Raw genomic sequence first — 22,154 nt, forward strand, 5'->3', positions numbered from 1 at the left:
CACCAAGAGCCTCTAAACCAGCTAGCATGGCGGGTCCGTTAGCATTGCCTGTGGTGACGGCAACGACTGTTTTGTGCTGGAAATGCTGCACCTGGCATGGTATTTGGCGTGGCAGTAATCAAGCCTTTTATTATTCAGGTGTCAATGATACTTCATGGAGAGACAGGAGATTCAGAGGTGATAAAGCTTGCTGACAGCCACCAAGTTCTTCAAAGATGTTCCACAGTTGCCTACCTGGCTGGGTAAGGCGGCAGCACTCTTTTTTTCTTTACAAGCACCTGAAACTTTGCTCAATTTCCATCAGAACTGTCCTATTTTGGCTGTATATATGTATATATATGTATATATATACACAGAGCTTTTAATTTATTTCAGGCAGAAGTCATGTAGGATAACTATTCATGCCATGGTTTTCTACATATTTTTTTTTCTGGCTGCTTTTTTTAAGACTGCGCAATCTTCAGGATTGGTCCACGAGAGTGCCCAGATGCACACCAAAATCTGCATTGACTCGGGAAAAATGCTTCATGTTAGAAAGCAGGTCACCTTGTAGTGATTCCTCAAGTCATTCACTACGACAACAGCAGGCCTCTCACAGTGAACACCACCATCCCCACAACAACGTTTAAATGCACACATTGTGTTCAATGAATCCATACGTCACAGGACTAAAACATTTTCTTAGCGCAATCCCAACTCTTGCTCTCGTGTCTTCTTATCGCGTCTTTCATTTCTTGCCATCAACTTTACGTTGGTGCTGGTTTATTACCACTGTTGATGAGCTGCAGCACATGCCTCAACCACTGTCTAGGAAGAAGCACTACCTTAAGCATATGCACTTATTGATAATGTCAAGGTGATGCAGTTGTTGAAAGTGTAAGTTTCTGCAAGTGAAGTTCACAAGTTTGGTACTGGGTGGGACAGCTTCTTTTATATGATTCTCTAGAATAAGCTTCTCCATCAATTTCTTACGAACAGGCATAGATAGCCCTTTCTTTTTCTTTGTTTTGGTGCAAGTGGTTATTACACATGGCAGTTCATGAGTGGTGGAAATGTTCTGTTAGACATCTCTTGTGTATAATTCGCACAATTTACCAGTGAAAAAGATTCTATAAGCATTTCATTATCGCTATGATGCTGTGATAATGGTCATTTTTTGGGAAGGTGCTACAATCTACAGCATGACAAACAGTGACTATAATAACATATAGCAACACCGCAAGTGCATCTAGAGAGCCTCTATAACAGCTGTAACATTTAAAAAATTGTTGTGTGCACTCAACTTCTTTTGCAAAGACCTGGGAAAGTTTAGCCAATGTCAGTGAGATAGGCTTGTTCCTTGTTATCTTTTTTGTCCCTCCTGCTAATCTGGACAGGACACAAGTTAGACAGGAGCAGAAAAGCATGCCTACTGCATTTTAATGTCGCATTCATTCTTCTGACGCTGCTCTAAAGGTTAGCGCCACCTGCAAATGCACAAATTTTTCCATGCAAATCGAGAAAGATAGGCACTGATGCTGTCTACGTGACTTTTTCTGTCACTTTTAATGTGTGACACTACGCAAACAATCGGGGAAAGATGGCAGAAAATAAATTACAAAACAGTGTTTACACTGTGATTTTATTAAAGGGACACTGAAGAGGAACACTCAATCAGTTCAGATCGATCAAGTATTCTTGAAAAACTCTAGTATTGTTGCTTTCATGGTAATATTTTAGAAAAGAAAATGATGGTGAAACTTTCTTGTTTCAATCTCACACCGAAACCCAGGCTGGTACGTCAGTATGATGTCATGAATAACAAAGTATTTTTTCACATTTCAGCCATTGTGGTTCAGTAAAATCTCTTAATACTTTCTAGGTTCAGTCATTGGCTCTATTACAATGCAATGTAATTCATTTATACCAACAAATATTTAACTAGGAACAAGGAGACGGGTTCAAAATTCACAACGTCACGGCAAGCTGGTACAGGAATTTCAAGGCGGTGTGACCACCTTCTTCTTGTTCTTGTGTCTTTTCTGACTCACCAAGCGTCTTCGTGCAGCAAGAGTGGCTGTGGTGTTATATCAAGAGAATAATTTACTACAACACAGTGCAAGTCATTATTTTCTTTTTTTTCTGCCTTGTGTCTGTGTTTGCTTGCGTTGTGTTACACGTTTAAAATGAATCACAACAAACTTACCTGCCTCATTATCTCGCTTTTTCTGTTGCTCCATTGTTGAGGCAGAGTATTTTAGCATTCTGGTTAAGCACAGATAGCAAGTTTGTTGCGAGGATTACAGGGTGCTGATTGGCAACGTGGTGATGCCAATAACTCACTCTTGTACCCAATGAATGTACGGAGTGCAAGAAGGGGAAAAAGTAGACAACTGAACAAACGCTCGTCTGACTTGCTGTGTGTCACTCTTGTACATCATTTTCCGTGTATGTATTGCAGTGTCATCCCTCATCACGAAGCTCCTAAACAACTCCTTACCGACAGGGGTCCGAAATTTCTATCTAAAGTGATCGCCAACATCCTTGGATCGTGCGTGACCCAGCACATGCTTACCACAGTGTTAACAGCCCCAGACTAATGTGCTAACACAGAATGCTTGAATTGCACCCTCACAGATGTGTTGTTGATGCATGTTTCTTCGGACCCCCGTGATTGGGAAAGGAGCTTACCATTTGTGATGTTCGCTTACAATTTGACACGCCACGATGTCACCAGACTTTTGAGGTTCTATTTCTTGTTCAGCCGCGATGCTACTTTACCTATGGACACCCTTCTGCGTGCCGCTGCACTTACCATCATTGGCTATATCCACGACGCCGCTGCCTGAACTAATCATGGCCGTCGGGTTGCCTACCAGCGATTAGCCACATCACAAGAACACCAGAAGATGCTAAATGACAGGGATTGCCGGCTTTACAATTTTTACCGAGGTTCTCGTATGGTCCTATGGACTCCAATGTGTAGGTTTGCGCTCTTGGAAAAACTTCTGCCGCCCTTACACTGGTCCTTGCCATGCCCTTTGCCAAGTCATCGGCTTCACCTACGAAAGGCAACTCTCAAACCAACGACACCATCTACTCGCTGTCCGTATAGTGATGTTGTGCACATTTTGCACCTCAAACCGCTGCATGTGCGCAAAACATCGTTCACCCTGGCTCCCACTTCTGACATACTTGACCAGCACCAAAATGATGCTCGAGCTGCCGAAGGGTTGTGTCACGGAACAGTCAGTCAACGGTGCCCACAAAGATGCAACAAAGTAAAGAGGATGAAGGCGTGCCTAGGCTTGTGCACAGATGTGCCATATTGCACATGGCTGTAAATCATCATTTAAAATATATTCCACTTCTTTCCTTCCTCATTACTATATTATGTTAGAGTAACCAAATGGATGCCTAGGGAAAGGAAACACAGATGATTGGCGGTGTGACAAGATTAGAAATTAAGGTCTGAATCTGAGTTAGTTGGTAAGGCAACAATTTTTTGATGGAGCTGCACAAAAGATGGCACAAGGCAGTTTTATTGTTGATGGTTTTTGCTGGCACTAGCTTATTTTTAATGCATTTTTATTTTTCCTTCTTTTTTTCATTGTTACCTTTTACCTTTTGATAATCTCCGTTTTTTGAGCTACTCATGTTTGTTTAAGCTTTTGTTGCCATTTTGACTACTTCCAGTCTTTTGAGGTCCTTCCTGTTCCGATAAAGCTGCCCAAGTGTTACTCTAACTCACAGTTATCATCCTTCATAACTGACCTGTCCACTGGAACACAAGGAAAACAAGCTAGAAAGTAGGAGTAATAGGTAGTATTGTACGCACGCACAGCAGTTTGGACTGTTGTCTGTGAACACTGAAAACTGGTCATGTGTTGGACATCACTGCTCTGTGTGTGTTTGCCACTCGCCTTGTATTTTCTTTTGCGCTGTTTTTCTCAATGATTAGGAAACTTGCTTTATTATCTGGCAAGTAATAAAGTTGGAAAACACTTATATAGGACATCTTAATTTGATGTTAAAGTTAATTTCGAAATGCTGGACCCAGTGTCATCAACATCAAATTTCACATCCAAGTTCACACATCATGCAGCAACAAGGCTAGGTGTGATGGTGTTGCTAATAACAAAAAACAAGAATTCTGTGCACATTTATTAGTACTACACTCTGTGTGTGGAAGCCGTAGCAATAGCAGTGAGCCAGTGTATTGTGACATCACGACACTTCCAATTGCTGGGTATTGAAACTGGTTAGTAGAAGCAACTATGCTATAGTTGATTATTTAGGGAATTATCATACTTGCCAGTATATTTCTAAGGGTTAGAGGGCTTGAACTTTCATTAAATGCAGAAAAGGACAAGTTGGAAATATAGTTTCAGTACTGCTTTAGAAGACCTAAATAAAGGAACTAGGTGTTCTTAACTATACTGGAAATAAGGCTCCTGTGTGGCAGGCAAAATGTCTAGTGTGTCCTCCTTTTAAGTCTTTTGGCCGCCGAGCTTTCTTATGTGGTTGATGTTCATGCTTTTACGTGACTATGCCATGATCATCTCCAACCAGACAAACATTTGTCAAACACTAGACGACTTTGTATGTGCGCAAAATGAGTCATAATTTTGTGCTGGATGGCATTTTATTAACGTTCGGATAGCATGAACATCTGACATAAAAAAAAATAGTGCAGATCCCTCGCACTGTGGGAATCAATGTTATACGAAGCATTTTGTAGGCAGCTGGCTATGCAGCATTGTTTGGGGTTCCACAAAGCATTGCCAGGTTGACCAGTGGGCTCAAGTATATCTAGTATTTGTGTCTGCGATGCGAGTACAGTGAACTAGTAATGCTAGTGCGTGTGCGTGATGACAGCAGCAAGACGATGGCAACAGTAATGACTATTGCATTGCTAAGAACAGCCGAATTGATGTGAACAAGTGGCATGGAGGTGCGAGGTGGGTAAAAAATGCAGAAAGTCGCTTACTGCAGCACATGGTATCACTTAGAGGACAGAAACGAGTGGCTTGATGGCAATACTTTAGCAAAACTTGAAGCCTGTGTCCTTTCAAAGCCATTTGGCCAAGTGGTATGGTGTAGCTGATCGCCTTGGCTGAGCTGTGATGATTTTGCCATAGTGGAATTCAGTGCAGTAGTGTCGTAGTCAGACACTATTGAAAAAGCATGCCTCGATGTTTGATTAAGCGGCATGGTAACGACAAGAAAAGCTGTGAAAGTCCGGTGCGAGCTTTGGGAAGAACAACATGGTCCACTGGGTCGGCTTAAGTTGCTGTCATGTTAATGTCATGCCGTGCATGTATGCATGCATGTCATGATAGTCATGGGAATCATGTCATCGTTTAACATACAGGCATTCGTATGCCATTCATTTTATGACCTACATGGCTTGAAATGTCATCAATGTCGCATGTACGTGTCATAACACACATATCCAGAATATGTTCAGTTAAAGAAATGCACATTATGTCATTCAATTCATTATACTAATCTCATTTATGACATTCATGTTATGACATGATTGTCATTCATGTCAGTTCCATTTTCTCGCAAGTTATATATCAGGATATCCATGACATGAGTGAAAGGACATGATATGCATGTCATGACGGTACTGTCATGAATGACGCAAACATGAGATGATGGTGTCGTGATAATTTCTTTAACTGGGTAGGTATCAAGATAGGTGTGGCAATACATGGGTGCATGACATGGAATTACATGCTCCTGCATGTCATGATATGCATGTCATGCATGTGATGACATTTTTGTCATGTCAGGTTATGAACGCATGTCACATCATTCATGTCCAGATATATAAAAGCAACCACTGCAGCACCATCTGTCATGACATACATGCCATGACAAGCATGTGATGGCATTGATGCCATGACATGTCATGCATGCCTGTCATACCGCCTTATGCCTCTTCTGATACATATCCTGTTGAAAAAATGACCTAGACGGCATCACGACATAGGAGGATACACAGACGGACGGACGGACTCAAAATGCCTGAAGTTCACAAAGACTGCTTCCCTTTAAAATAAGGACAATAACAGACTTGCAATCATATAGGTACTTTAGTTAATGCAAGTTCATTTGTGTATGTACTTACATGTAGGCATATTGTCGTGTACTTTAATCAAATTGTTTTAATTTTTATCCTTGCATTCTTCAGCACGAACATCGCTCTAGGAAATCTTGCAAGTGTCGAGGTCTGGCATGACAACTCTGGAGAATTTCCATCTTGGTTCTTGGAAGACGTGACTGTGGTGCACTGGAATACACGTAAGTGGCACAAAGCTCCTCTCTTTATGCACAGACCACTTTAAAGGAAGGCACTGCAACATTAATTGCATTTATGTGCGATATAGTTAAAATTTATAGCTATTGTTCAGGTTGTTCAGGTATATGAATTCCACAAAAATACACAAAGCCAAGGAAACTTCAGAAAAGGGAAAATGGTTATCTGCCCAGAAGTATCTAGCATAAAGCTACAATTCCTCCCATGCAGGTTTTGAGCAGAACTTTCACATTTGAGCATTGAATATGTCTGTGGCTTCAAATAATCTATTAATTCACTCTCAACCTGGCATCTACTAGTGCCCTGTCTGGGTGGCTTGTTAGAGTGACTGGCCCGCTAAGGAATGACTGCGGTGTGCCAGTAGTACACCATGTGCTAGTAGTACAGTGCATGTGACGATTCTATCTCTAATAACTGCAGGTATTTGAGGGACACCTGGCTATGGCCGAACGTCTCAGCTGAACTTCTTTTGTAAGACATCCTAAGGATTTCTTCTGAAAATTCATAAATGATACTCACATAGGGTTGCAGACAGATATATTCAGCAGGAACATCTGTTATGGCTGTTCAGGTGTGTATGCAAAAAACAGATGTAAATTAGTTGTGCTAAATAATGTTTTCACCTGTCCACTGGTAAGTTAGTTTTATAGGTAAGATGTCAGTAACATGTTTGAGTGAAACTCGCATGCTTATTTTACATGTGTCTTCTCAACCAGCACACATTACAAGGAAATGTTTACTAATAAACAGGAATAGCTAATAAACATATAGAGAACATGAAGTGAAAGTTTCTAACTAAACGATATTTGTAGCGTGCATGTTCTTATCAATTGCATGCAATATAGAAATGTGTATTTATATCTGGCCATACTTGTGAAAGGTGTACATGACTTTTAGTTTTGAGAAGTCAGCACCAATGTGTGATTCAGATTGTGCTGGCATGTTATTGTGAGGAAAATAACACCGAGCAGATTGTGTTGACGCCTAGGCTGAGTGTGTGTTACATACTGAATTTACTGTGTGTCAGTGGAAAATGTGTAAAATCTCTATTTCATAAAGTATAGCTAGCCTGAAAGTAACTAGCTATACTTTCTATACTTGCTAGTTTTTCAGACACAAATCGGTAATTTACTATACCCATGTGATATATATTTCGAATCTTCAACAAGTTTGTTGTTCAGGTGTACAATAAAAGAAAAAGTAATTTTTTAAATCCATTTCTGGATTTTTTGCCGGCACTAAAGCATTAAAACAGGTCAGCTTATTGCCAAAGGGCACGTTTGCCGGTATCATAAAGGTCCAGCTTTTAGAAATGTATGTTTTTAGAAATAAAACATTATGGTTATTCATTTCGCTACTTGAACCCAGTCTTTTTATGCTTGTATTCAATTAAAAAATTTTGGTACTCAAACAACCATGCTTGCTAAACTGCATTTTATTTACTGCTAAAATAGGCTGCTCATAGCTTGTTTTGTATTGTATATGTATCTATATATATCTATATATAGCTATATATCTGCTCCTCATTTCACCTGAGGATGCATTAATTGACCAATTGATTCATGGGGACTTATTCCCAGAAAATGACACTGAAACAAGTACAGATGTGGCTGTAAGGGGCTGCAAAATAACTATGACCACCAAGGGTTCTTTCACATGCACCTGAAACTAAGTACATGGAAACTTTTGCATTGAGGCTCTGTAAGAGACTCGGTGTGAAGTATGGACACTGTGGCTGGGAATTAAATCCTTACCATTATGGTCAGCAGCAGAACGCCGTAGCTAATGAGCCACTGCAGTAGATCACATGGGATCACTAGTCTAACATTTGACAAAAGCACAATACATTGAGCACTTGCCTAAGTACCTAGGCAAGTGCTCATCTTATTTTGACCTGCACCCAATAATGTGACTACTTTGGACTCAAGCATGACAATGTAATAACCGAATGTTTGAATAGCGTTACACATTATATGTTCCCTTTTCTTGGGCTCGTTAGTCGTCTGGCAGATACAGTGCAGAAAAGAGAACTTTTTAAAATTCTATTAGATACATCTATGGCTGATTTTGAAAATGGCTTTCCTAAGTAAGCGCATATATTTGCTTAATTTCAGAACGCACTTGGCACCTTGTTTTTGATGAGTGGCTCTCCACAAGCAGCAAGGATGGCAGAATCGAAAGGGAGGCGTTCGTTTCGAAGAACAGCCCAGCCGTGCTGAGGGTAAGTGGTGGCAAAGTGAGGCAGTGAGTCCATTGGTGGCTTTTATTTGCACGGAATTTTCATATGCTGCGCCTTGCTGTCAAGGCACGTGAGTGATGGTTACAACAGCAAAAGTCACATGGCATGTGCCCCCAGTTGCGCCAAGAGATGTCTCACGGCTATGTCCAGCATTTACATCTGTGTCCCAAGTTGACATGCTCATGAGCTCTTACATTTGCCTGCGAGGTTTCTGAGGTCAGAGCTCCGACTGATGCCAAACCCCTCCTCACTGTAGTCGGTGCAGTACTCATTAAAGAGATGCTGTAGGGGTGCATACAGCGCACACAGTACAGTTTGTGCAACTTCTTGAAATTTCGGTTTAATTACGAATGTGGTATGTTTGGTACCCATTTTGTGCATGAAAGAAAATGGCTGGAAGGGTAAAAGTTTACCCTTCCAACTTATGCTAAAGTTAATGCAATGATTTGCTTGTGATGTGTGAAAAATTTCAGCACTGTGGGTGAAAGCTATGTGGTGTAAAAGAAAGGGTGGAAATGTGAGACAAAACTGAAGTTTGGGCTATGTTTATAATTTTTTTTGCTCTACATATGAAGCTCCTGACAAGATTATATTTATTCTAGAAGAGAGAACTTTTGGTTAATAGCATTCAGAAGAACTGTATCGATTGCAATGTGAAAACTATTCCTTTAATACTTTGGGAAAGTGTCAATAATGCACAGTTTGTGGAGAGTGGTCTGAGGCGTATGAAATATAGAAATTTTTTTCCGGGTAAAATAATTTTTTTGTCGAGAAAGTAAGCTTAGATTCTCTTTTGCTGCTACAAAAATTATGTTCTAAATTTTGTTCATGTAATTTAAAAATGTCTACAAGATGTGGTTGGTTGATCTTAACTGATACCAGCCGCTATACGTTTTTATGTATAACTCCACGTCTCTGTGAATGAACCCATGGTTCAAAATGAATGTTTTGTCTGCCTGCTCCATGTCTTTCATTCATTCTGTGTAGGTTTTACCTCTGCCCATCAGGCATGAATGCGTACCAGCCTGCCCAGTTCACATTTCTTTACCTCATCAATATGTTGTCTGAGTATGTGTGAATACTATGTGCATGACATAGGCATTACATGTGTGTGAGGGGTAGTGTTATATTTGGCTTCCTGTTTTGGGATGAAAGGATGGGAGGGATACGGGAATATTAGTGTCAGACCACTCCTGCAGTGGTTTGAATGAAATCTCTTGTGGCCAAGCCCAATTTCTGTGTATGTCCATTCATAAGTGAAAGAATAGTTTGCTTGCAGGTATCCCAAATGAAGCTCCCATGGTGCGGCAATTTGTTATCTTAATTATCCAAGGCTAGATAATGTATGGTAGTGAACAGTTACTGTATTCACGTGTTGTTGTACAGGGATACAATGTAAACGCTTCTTAACTCAAACTCTAATGTAACTACGAGTGTCGGTAATAGTTTGCTTGCAATAATTGAAGCTCGCATGGTGCACCAATCTCTGTCTGAATTGTGCTGATTTGTATAAGGTACCGTAAAAGAACAGCTGCGGTTTTCACGCATTGTACAAACAGATAAACCAACAAAACAATTTTGTGCCTGCTCACTGCCAGAGTCTATGGAAGCGAAATAAGAGAGGGCACATATGAAGAATTCGAAGCCACAAATATGCAACTGGGTCATCGGCAGCATCATGGCGTACAGTTAAACCTCGATATAGCAAAGAACTTCAATATAACGAAATTCTCAATATAACGAAGTATTTAACTTTGTATGACTTCTTGTCTATTAAACGCCACATGTATATAGAATCGCAATATAATGAAGTAGATTAAGCATGATTTCAATATAACGAAATTTCACTGCTGCCTTGAAGAAATACCAGGACAATAAATGGAAACTTCCACTGACACAGATGGTGACGTTGAATTACAAGTGGCCGCTTGCTAATGCATTTTGAAAATCATGCGCCACGCAACCAAGCACATCCGTCCAAGCGCAGCAGCATCACGTTTGGTAAAAAGTCCAAGTGCGATAAGATCGTATCGCACCCCGCACTCTGTATGCTTAGGGTGCGAGTGAAAGCGTGTGAGGGTGAGCCGAGAAGGATGGGGGCTTGATGAGCACTGTCTTCCTGCGCGAGCAAGGGGAAAGGAGGGAGGGGAGCCCGCTTGTGGCAACGTATCAAGTAGAAGGGGGGGGGGGCATGGTTTTTTTTTTTTTTCTAGCGATGCCGTGACTGAATGAATGTCAGCACGGCTGACGTATATACGCAGCCCGCGCACCCTGCTTTAGAGGTAATCTGCCGCATGTGCAAACAGTAGGCATGATGGCGTGGCATAATGTGTGGTGTCTTCCCACGCGTTTAGTACTGGAGGTTGCGTAATCTCTCGTTTCGGAGATTTGTTCACGCGAGAGGCAGAAAAAGCATTCGCTCCCGTCTGCCAGCGCTTTTCATGGTAGCATCATCCCACTGTGGGCGGTACTATCAGCCGCAGGGGTGGAGTAGACGCGAAAGCGTGGCTGGCTTAGCTTCACACCGCCGGCCGATGCGAAGATCGACAGGGCATCAAACAATATATTTCATCACCGGCTGTCAAGTTCAAAACAATGAAATTTTTTCTCATTCAAGTTTGCTTTTTCTGATTTTCCGATACTTCGAGAAATTTTGTGCCCCTTCCGTGTAAGGATAATGAATTGGCGACTGTACTGATTTGCATAAAACGTTGATTTTCAACATAGCACAGTTTTGATGTAACAAAGCAAATAGCAGATTTTACCAACTGCGTTATATTGAGGTCTAACTGTATTAGATATTGTCAGCATAAACTGCAACCTGAGTATCAGATTCAGACTCTTTTGTAAGCAGCTGGGAAATTTAATCAGTTTTCGTGCACAAGAAGGAGCAATATTATATGGATTCATCACTCATCTGTCAAAGAAAGCTTAATCATTAATGAGCTATGATATCAAATGTATATAATTCATGCTGGAATGCTGCTTGGGTGTTATCTGTTGTGAGAAGGCCTGGGCATGACGACTGGCAGTGTTAGAGTGGCATGGAAAGTAAAAGTGACATAACTTCTTTAATAGAGTGCATTTATTACATCACTGAACTGAAACAAGCGGGTGAGCCCAGGCCTCGCTTGGGCCTGGCATCAGGTAGGCATAAAGGAGGCAGTGGAGGTGGCGCTGGGGGTCAGTTACACCAGACGGGCATTCACATGAACGGGTGCTCGCACTCTTAATGGTGGCCCACGCTTTATATCGCCACAACAGTACTCTACACTGAAGCACTTTGTGGATGTTGCTCTTTGTGACAGATAGCTTGCCTTTTACTGTGCTTGAATATTTGTATGCCCTGTTTTCCTTTTGCAGACTATGCAGCGCTCATTGATACGTGCGCTTAGCGAGCATCACTTATGGCACTCTACTGTGACAATGAAAAGTTGCTCTTGTTTCTCGCGTGGCCAGCGGCTTTTACTGTGCCTTTCGACAGTGCTTTTCTCAGGTGCACTGAGCGCACTTCGCATCTTCTTCGCAGATGTTGAGGTAAGGCTAATGTGGACTGACCACCTTTGCCCTTGATCAATTTCAAATACAGATCTGCATTAGCCGTGTAGGTTTCATATAATAGTCTGATACCATAGGAATTTTACAAACCTAACATATTTCTGTATTAGTTTTGTATTATCTGGTACAAATGTGCATGAGCCTTAAAGGCCAACTGTAACGAAATTGCGAACTGCATAAAAAACCTAGCTTAAGATGATGTGGATATAGAGTTGCTTCTATGCAAAATTTGATGCTTGAGATACGAGCAGGAGCATTACGAAAAGTTTGCGAAAATTGTCATTTCTGATACTGAAACTGAAAAAGAAAGACGCTGCCATTACCGCTCGCTGGAAGTGATGCATGACCTAACATGCGGCTCCTCAGCATTACCTGTGCAACCTCGGAGGCCATGCTGTTGGGTGGCGCAGGTACCGCGGCTGCCATGGTGTGCAGTGAAGGGCCGTCTCTCCACGTGACATGCTAAGACTTTGATTGGTTTCCGTGGTTCTCCAGGCGTGGCCATGCAAACCGGCACGAGCACCTGGTGCTTGCGGCTTCCCACAGAACTCTGAAAAATCTGGGGCACAGCGTGCTGGGACTTAGTCATAGTGACCCCACTTGGCACACGCATCATCTGCTTAAATGCTGTTTAAAAGCTGCTAAAAAAAATCATTACCAGCTCTGCATCTTTGCCGATATTGATTCAGTGTTGTATGTAACACTCATTTATAACAAATTGAACCAAATTGGAATTTCGTTACAGTTAGCCTTTGTTTGCCCTTGTATAGCACGGCAGTGCACGATTACCTGGTACGCACAGCTACATTCACCTTCCCTTGGCAGCAGCCTTGTTGCTAGCTCTAAAAGATCCCCAGTTATCTATTTGATTGACACATCACATGACGTGTGCAACCCCATTTCTTTCTCTTAATCTCAGTTGGAGGGCAGTTCACTCATGGTGTTCATTTGGCCCTTAATCTAAACTGCTGTCTCGCTACCTCTCAACGTTACATTTTGTTGTGTTAATTTTCATCCCTCTTTGCCCAGCGCATGGCCTCCTTTCATGTTTCTCGAAATCTGAAACCAAGTACATTGTGAGTGTGGCTGATTTAGACAGTCAGTCAATCAGCTGGTCAGTTGGTCAAGGCAATGCTTTACTACACCACTAGGAAACACTCATACAGAGATATTTGAACTGACAGCCTAAATGGTTTACATATCTGAAATGTCGCACCGTGCAGCTGCTTGCTTCAACAGTATGCACAACGATCATTCTTTCTTTTTTTTTTTTTCAGCCTGCAGCAACTGGTCTATCAGCACAATACGTTGGTGAAGCAGGCCTTGTCTGTCTCATAGTCCACCTAGTTCACCAAGTCCCTACGGCAATCTTCAGACACTATGACTGCATGGCTTTGCTGCAAAATCTCTGGACCAGGTTCAGGATGCTGCTTTTCTGCATGTTCGATGCGACATGTGGCCGGGCAACCCGTGGACAAAGCACCCCCTCATACTCGTCATCCAGCTACAGCCTGGACACACTGTATGGCATATACAGAGCGCGAACTGAAGGCACTGGAGGCAGTGCTGGTGGCCAGTCGTTTCACTTGTCGCAGTTCAACGAAGAAGATGTTAGCTACACTCCGAGCAGCACCAACAGTTCTGCTCAACTGAGAAAAGTGCAGTTGCATCAAGAAGAAAGCACACCTGCCCGTAGCAGTGAAGCATCTCCCGATGAACAAGCAGCAGCAGGTCGACAGAACTTGGAAAGCGGGGAGGCGGAGGAGGAAGCTGCCCTTAGGTTAGCCTTTGCACGCTTGCTTGAGGCTTCACTGGAAGTGCCTCAATAAAAGTGCTTCAATGGGGATTAGTTCGCATGGCAATGGCGTGTTTCAATCTGTCAAAGTCGTGCTGCTCGGGTAACTGAGATTAAAACAGTGACACAAAGGCACGAAGCATACAAGATCAGTAATGGACAGTGGTTGAACAAGGAAAGCTTCTGGCATGAGCGAATCAACATTCATACAAGAGGACTTGCCTTCGTTAGGCCCTGGGGAAGACTTCCCTGGTCAGAATGTCAGCCTGAGGCTTTCCTTGTTCGAGTCACTGTGGATTGTTTTGTCTCAATCTTCCTGTGAACCCTTTGTCTGTACAAGGTCTTGGTGTGACTGTGTTTTTCTCGCCAGTATTTCTGTGTGTTTTACCTGAGCAGTGCAACTTTAACAGCTAAGACCTTACTGGGGAGACTTAGTGGCTGTAGTTGCTCTTTGTTATGAAAATATGAAAAAGTTTTTAAAATTTGAAGCGGATCCTTTTGTTCATAGTGGCACTGAAGGCAAATGTTAAGTCAGGTCAGAGTGGTAGATAAGGGTTTTGAGGTGTTTGATATACCACTTATACAGAGAACTGAGACTTTGTAATTGAGCAAATTACATAAACGTAGATCAGTATTGGTACTGCCGCTAAGAAAAGGCAGCTGACAAATGGTTATCATCCGCTGTCAATAATAAAGAAAGTATTGATTACTCTCGTTTCAACATGGAAGAAAACATATCTTGAGTAGCATCATTAGATTTCCCTCCCTCAGAAAGGGAACTTTACTCTGCTCTTTACCAGCTTTAACCATTTTCCAATAATAGTCTTATTCAGTGTCCCTTTAAAAATGCGTTAAAGCATCTGCTAAAAGATTCATTGTCCCGATTATTCCATTCTTGCACTAAACACTCCAGCGCTTGCAGAACAGCTGTGTCAGCACAAGCTAGGAAGGACATCAGTATTTCTGAACCACTTGTTTCTAACAGAAGATACTAAGTCTGAGATGCGTGACTTATGAAATTGTGTGCTTTCTTTTTTTTTTCAGCAACACTGCATCGCCACTGGAAGCAGCTTTGGCCAACTTGGTTAAGCTTCAACGCCAGTACCGGAGAAATGATAATCCTTTTGGAGATGGCTACTTGGAGTCCCAGGAGAGGAGCCCTTCACCTTCTCTTAGAGACTCTGAGTTAACGTGCCTTGATTTTGGTAATTTTTTTATGCAGTTCCATTCACACTTAACGAAATTAATTCGTGTGAGTGCAGTGACTACTCATTTTTATATTACCACATACATTTTGCGAGATTAAATGCGATTTGCATTATCACACTCATGTTGTCTTGTGAGATGTGCATATTATTGTTCCTTCATTTCGAATGTTGTAGTCACATGTGAAAAGACAGGTGCATACTATCAAATTGTTTTGTTTATTTTAGCCTGTCATTGTGCTAGAGGGTGCCAGTCCTGCAAAAGGCACCTGCTACATAGCTTTGTGAAGAGATAGCATTAGTTGGTTCTTCTGCAAGAAAATCTAATCAAACTGGGCAAGCTGAGTTGTTTAAATATAGCACAATTTACTTTATTATTAGTAGTATATGGTTGACTGCAAGCAAACCGGACATAATACATTAAGTGAGCTGGTACAACCTCCTCACAATAGTGGCGCTGACCCTAACTCTTGCTTACATAACTTCCTCACCAACTAAAGCTATGTTCCCAGTAAAAGTGACTCTTTGTACACCTTGAAGCGCAACTCTGTTACCCTGACTTGAATGAATATTTGCCTTAAGTGTCCTTCAATTTAGTCTTGACTCATTTCAGCGGGCATTTCAGTGTGTTGTACAAAGTGTCAATATGTAACGGCTTCAGAGCAAGGTTGTGAAAAATACTCTGGCATACCAGAATCTTGTCCTCACAGAAGTGCACGTGGGATTTATGATTTTACCGTTGCTGTCATTAAATGATAGCTCATCTTCGTAGAAATGACACCAAACAAGATGACACATGGCAGTAGATGGGACAGGTGCCAACCTGTCCCATCTTCTACTACTACGTGTCGTTTTGTTCAGTGCCATTTCTATGAAGGTGAAGCTGTGCAAGCTAGGGCAACAACAAATCATACTCACTTAAACAGTTGACAGGCAGCTGCGCTTCTCGTGTGCCTAGTGTCCTAGTTCTTCGCATTCTTGTCTGCGGTATTTCTTTGCCGTGCAGTATTTCACCATGTCACCAAACCAACCGGCCCACTACAACACATTATTGATGTATAGTCAGACTAACAGGTGGACAGATGGCTGTGTCACTATCTGTGTTTTGTCTTGTTCTGGCAGATACTGATGATAATGAAGACAGTGATGACTCTGGAGTGGCATACAAAGTGCCTTCACTGGCAGACTCAGCAGCCGACCGGCTTACCTGGCTGGTCGGCTTGCTTGGCTGGCTCTTGGTGGCAGGGCTCACTTTGGGCTCTCTCTGCACCCTTGTCTGTTGCACTGAAATGTGAGTCTTCCTTCGTCAGTCACCACACTGCAACAGCTGAATTACTCATCACTGAAATTAATTTCTCAATGCTTTGTATGGTGCAGTAACAAACTGTCAAGATCAATGCAATTTTTTTTTTATGTTCAAGCACCCATCTGTAACCCTAAATCCTGATTGTTGTTTATTGGCTTTTATTTGTACGTAATTTTCATGTTTGTGTCTAAGCAAGAGCTTATAAATAATAGCGAAAATTTCTATTTACTTTCCTTATAGTATTAGCTCATTCATTTATGTCTGTGTTTTATGTCACTCTATTATATCTGTGTTATATTGTGGTTCAAACTGTACTTGATCTGTACATGTTGTTGGGACCACGGTTGGTACGTTTGGTCAATATTTGATGTTCTCTGGGTGCTAACATACTTTCTCGCACAGTAAATATTATAAAAATAACAAAACAAGACATTTGTTACTCAAATGAGTACTTAGATAACATTTTTTACATATGATTTTTTTTTCTTAAATAACATTGTGGACCTCAAAGCCATAAAAAAAATTGCCATGCCTCAGAGAGCTTTAAATAAATTACTATGAAAGCTTTTTGATGAAGCAGTTTCAGTTTCATTTGTCAGAGTGTTGTGACATCAGCAAGTGAAAGGTGGTCATGTGGGAGCAGGACATCTTGATGTTTTGGCACTTGCCCCAGCTCACTTGTTGGTCTGTTATGCTACCACACAGTGAGTAGAAGCATGGTACAGGGAAAGCCCAATGGTTCAAGATCTCTTAATTTGAATTTACATTGACGGATAATGCAAAATGCACTGTTGGTCTAGGCAAAGTCCTATGTATTTGAGTGGAGAACTCCAAAAATTGCTCAATGGTTATTTCAAACGAAATTTCTCACTCCCATGGACTGCTATTTGGACAAACCTGAGCTAAAGGCAAAGGTTCAATGCATCACTATCTACCATTATGTCATGTGTTGTAAAAATGACGGGAAAAAAGGTGCGAAGAGCCGAGACGAAACTGGAGCAAGCAGAGTGGTGCACGCCCTCTTTCCCAATTCGGATTAAAAGGAGCAGAAAGGAGCAGCCAGCCCGCGCTTGATCACATTACCATGTACTCACCTATGCCTCCCCTCCCCCCCTCCCTTCCCTCCTAGCATGCACGTGATCTCCTGTCATCTGTAACAATGGTGCACATCATGCCACCATCCTTCTAGGCTCACCCTCACACGTTTTCCCTCGCACTCACAGAAAACGGTGCACGAGGGGCACTCTTATCACACTTACTTTTTATGCTACCTAGGCTTCTCCTGGCACATTTTTTCGTGAGCTGATACAGGAAAGATAAAACTTTTTCAATGCAAGCCCAGTGATGATTTTGGTTTTGCATGTTGTACCACGTAATTTATCAACCACTATATTTAAGGGGTCTCTCCTTAGTCTGATCTGTCTTATTCGAATAAATTTCTGGTCCCCTTGGTGTTCAAATTAACGAGATTCTACTGTATTCGATTAAGGAAGCTGGAGTGAGTTTCGGACATTGCGATATCCTGCTCCCACGTGACCATTTTCTAAAGTAGAAGTTGTGGTCACTGACCACGTCAAAGTGAAAAAAGCCTGACCAGACGAACTTTCGTTGGTCTCCTGATAATATGACCATTTTCTGCATCACAACGTCACGACAAATACACCTCCTGCAAAAATAAACTGAAAGTGGTTTGTACAAAAGCTATTATAACAACTTATTGAAGGCACTCTGAGGCTTTCCTGTATAATACAGCAAATAGCTCTCATGGGCTCTTTTGCCCAATTTCGTGGTTTGTGGTTGAAGGTTAAAATGTTACTGCCAATACAAAGGTGCCGATATAAAGGGTGCATGCTCTCTTGTACCCGAGTTGTGTTTGTCGCCACATGCCAACTATTAAGGCTCTTTGGGACGTACGCGTTGTCCGCCTATACAAAAGCCACTGATGTGCTGGCTAACCGCTATGTTCTCTACGAAATTACCCAATGAATCAGCAAATGTTTCCTAAATATCCTCACTGCTACAAATATGCCCCGTCAAGTGCAACATTTATTTAGTAAAGTGAACAACAATTACAAGCATTCAGCTGTTCAGTTACATTGAAATTAATCATAAACGGTTTCTGCAAGTTTTTTTTCAAATGTTCTGTAGTCCAAGACCTACATTAAATCAGAAAAAAGATGAATAGTAGAAAATGTCATGCCGATACTCCATAACTATAAATGAAGGCACCATATTTACATTGTTCCCTGTTAAGGCTAGTTTCTAATTGTGTGTACAAAATTCTCTCTCAGAAGGTAAAATAGTAAGCACCCAACTGACACGCTATGGTCGCTTAGTGGATTTGGCATTAAACTGCTAAGCACGAGGTCGTGGGATCAAATCCTTGCCGTGGCAGCGGCATTTCGATAGGGGCAAAATGCAAAAACGCACATGGTGCCATGCAGTGGGTGCACACTAAAGAACTCTGGGTGGTCGAAATTAATCTGGAGTCACCTACTACAGCATGCCTGATAATCAGAGCACGGTTTTGGCGCATGAAGCCCCAGAATGTAATTTTAATCTACCTGACTTGTGGCAAGAAGCTACAAAAGAAACCCATTTTGTTTCTTTGGTGTGAAAGCTTCGCAGCTGAAAAAAAATTCATCCTAATCGAAATCAGGATGTTTCCTTAGAAAGAGAGCAAAGTGTTCTTCATGAGAAATGTGCATGGGTTTCCTTTGTAGTTTCGTGCTACAGATCAGGTGGATGACAATTCTCCCTTTCATGAGCTTTCCTCACCTTGTGGGCTTCCACAGAACTGATTTTTCCCAATTCTTTCACCTTCAGGTTCCTGGCTGGTGCAAATGCTTTGTGTTTCGAAATAACAGCAGTGGCTGTATTGTGGTCAATCTTCATAGCTTATCCAATACAAGCAAGTACCTCCACTCTATTACATTGCCATTATTTCTGCCTGGTTTCCCGAGTCATGTCTTGTTTTGTTGTCAACAACCTATTTCTATGATGGATATGGGCTATATACAAGGCTTTTTATGTTAATATGGCTCTGCTGTTGAAACCTAGTGAAACCTCGCTCTAATGAAGTTGATGGGGAGCCAGAGTTATTTAATTGTATAAATTACTTCATATATCCATTATATGCATGTACTGCACTATGAATCTCTATGGGGTTTCAAGGGAAACTTCACTTACTTTGTTATATGCCATTTTGTTGTAATGAGGTTTGATTGTATATGCATCTGATCATTATAGTAGCATGCAAAGCCATTGTGGCAAAGAAGGTTTTGCTATCTGGATCATGTTCCGAGATCATCTCCAGTTAATTTAGGCCAGCTATAAGAAATAAAGAAAAGGACATTGTGTCCCGCGTTGGGAAATATGCAGTCTGTTAAAAGTAGTGTCACTTTGTTTCCAAAGCATTATTTATTTATTACATTTTGTCCTAAATTCTGTAATGATAAATGAATAACAGATGTCCTAATTTCACGTAAATGGTATTTGGGCTTGGATACCTTCATTGAAGCCACTAAAGGAAAGCAGGCATGAGCCTCGTGCACAGGAATCTTCTTTCCGTGGCCATGTATGCAGCTTTCACCATTCTCTATTCTTTTTGCTTATACATATTTCAGGGCCCACATTCCGTCTACAAAATGAGATGCATTCAAAGCACTATTGATTCGTTGTTCACAGCTGGCCAACTTTTGGTGATTAGGTAGTTCTAGCATATCATTGAGTTTTTTGTCGTGCTAAAGTATGAGATTATTAAGTAAGGCAATGAACTGGGCTAGTTATACATTCATTTTAAACTGCGCTGAGTGGCACTTATCACGGTAAGTAACAGAAACCGACACACCAGACAGGACGAGAGAATGCAAACTATCAACTGGTTTATTGTCTATGAACCGTTGCCCTCATACAGGCTTTATTCGATTGAGCAAGTGCGGATGCCAAGGCTAGCAACATGATAGAAAGATGTGAATAGCTTGGAAGTGGATGCATACGTTGATAAAACAGAAGGAAGGAATGAAAAAAGAAGGAACGTTTTTAGTTTTGTCTCCTCTTGTGTCACTAATTTAGTCTCCTTTCATACATTCCAATGCAGGCCTGCGTGGTGTCCACATGTACATATATGTGCTGGCACCTCTCTCAGAAGCCACAGAGTGCCTTCCTTATGCTTCCATGTGCGTGCAACGATGCCCTGCAACGCCTTCTTCGACGCATCCGCATCCCCGCTGCAACCCCACTGCTTCCCCTTCGGCACTGCAAGCGTTTATCCAAACACCCGTCACGTCGCGCAGCTGGTTCTATGACTCAAGATAGTGGACACTGCTATGCTGGAGTTGATGGCTTGGACACGACATGGGTACAGCGCTGGCATCCCGGTCACCTACTGCACCACTTAATGCGATATCCTTCAGAGAGGAAGCTGGTTGTCATCAGGAGGCGGTGTCTGGCGATGGTAGCAGTCTTCAAAGCAACGAGGTACCAACCTGCTGCTGTGGCCACTTTTGCTGCCTGTGTTACCTCTTCATCTACTACTGCTATTGTCACTACTACTATGACTACCACTACTGTTTCAGTTGAATTTTCCTATAGCAAAGTTGCATACGACAAGATGTCTTTGTTATGTGAGATATTCATTATAAACATATATTCATTGCATGCTGGGATTGACGAGAAACATTTTAGATTTATGGCAAGTAATACATGGAGCGCTGACCACCGTAAAGTGTGTTCACTTTAAAAGACGTTTCAGCTGCCCCACGGAAGCTTGTTCACAATGACATCAAATGGTGGAGTACACTCATCTATAAGTGTGCTTCGATCTACTGCAGTTAAACCTAGATGTAATGAAGTATGTAAAATCGGCAGTTTGCTTCGTTATATAGAAATTTCATTGAATTGAAAATTGACTGCTTATGCAAATAAGTACAGTCACCGATCGATTATTCTTACACGGAAAAGGGCCGCAGAATTTTCCAAATTACCAGGCATTAAAAAAAAAAAAAAAATTTGAATAAGAAAACAATCCATTTTAATAAATTTAGGAGTCGGCGACAAATGATATGGTTTCATGCCATTTCGACAATATCTCCACATAGGTGGTATGAATTAAGCAAAGCCATCCACGCTTTCGTGTTGATACAATCTCAACCGGGTGAGGTGGGTCTTCAGCGGAAGAATCAGGAAATGACAACGAAGGTGAGCATCGTGATGATGGAAAAAAAAGCAGAAAAGAATGTATTCACTTCATTGGCACATGGTTGTGACTCTATCCGAGTCCGAGCAGTTGTCATTTTCACAGCCATCCGGATTCGCTTTTTATGCCCTTTTTATTCACTCTCTCCCTTATTGAGGGAATCCACCGGCCAATCACAAAGGCCGAATCGTTCACCACCTCTATCACCCCTCACTGGTCTTCAACGTGCTGCTCGTGCACGGTGCCCCTGTCACCAACGTGTCACAATAGAAGGCAACCACCTGTCGTCGACGCTTTTCCCCAGGAGTTTTTGACGATGACCCTGTCATCGATGTAGCCACTTCGTAATGGTCAGGAGGACGACATTGCTATCTTGAAGCGAAGTGAATGATAAGGCGTGAACATCTACCGTGACAGCTGCATATCGCTGGTGGGGTATCCCCCCGCTCTGAGGGACCACCAGGCATAACAGCACCCCCGCCGCCAGATGTGGTAGTTGATGGCTTCTTGGAGAACTTGGGGAACACTCGAAAGGTCGATCATAACA

At 41.9% G+C, this 22,154-nt stretch overlaps 1 protein-coding gene across 1 annotated transcript in view; it reads left to right on the top strand.

Moving 5' to 3' along the window:
* The window catches only part of LOC126540110 (uncharacterized), a 613,572-nt gene that overhangs the window by 543,150 nt on the left and 48,268 nt on the right, over positions 1–22,154 (top strand). The window contains exons 32-40 of the mRNA XM_050186902.3: positions 139–242; positions 6,182–6,291; positions 8,422–8,528; positions 11,910–12,083; positions 13,382–13,884; positions 14,944–15,104; positions 16,227–16,395; positions 19,237–19,321; positions 20,510–20,889. Coding sequence (XP_050042859.2) covers positions 139–242; positions 6,182–6,291; positions 8,422–8,528; positions 11,910–12,083; positions 13,382–13,884; positions 14,944–15,104; positions 16,227–16,395; positions 19,237–19,321; positions 20,510–20,889 — 1,793 coding nt within the window. The remainder of the gene's footprint in view (positions 1–138; positions 243–6,181; positions 6,292–8,421; positions 8,529–11,909; positions 12,084–13,381; positions 13,885–14,943; positions 15,105–16,226; positions 16,396–19,236; positions 19,322–20,509; positions 20,890–22,154) is intronic.

This window comes from Dermacentor andersoni, chromosome 2 (genome assembly GCF_023375885.2).
Source record: "Dermacentor andersoni chromosome 2, qqDerAnde1_hic_scaffold, whole genome shotgun sequence".
Lineage (NCBI taxonomy): Eukaryota > Metazoa > Arthropoda > Arachnida > Ixodida > Ixodidae > Dermacentor > Dermacentor andersoni.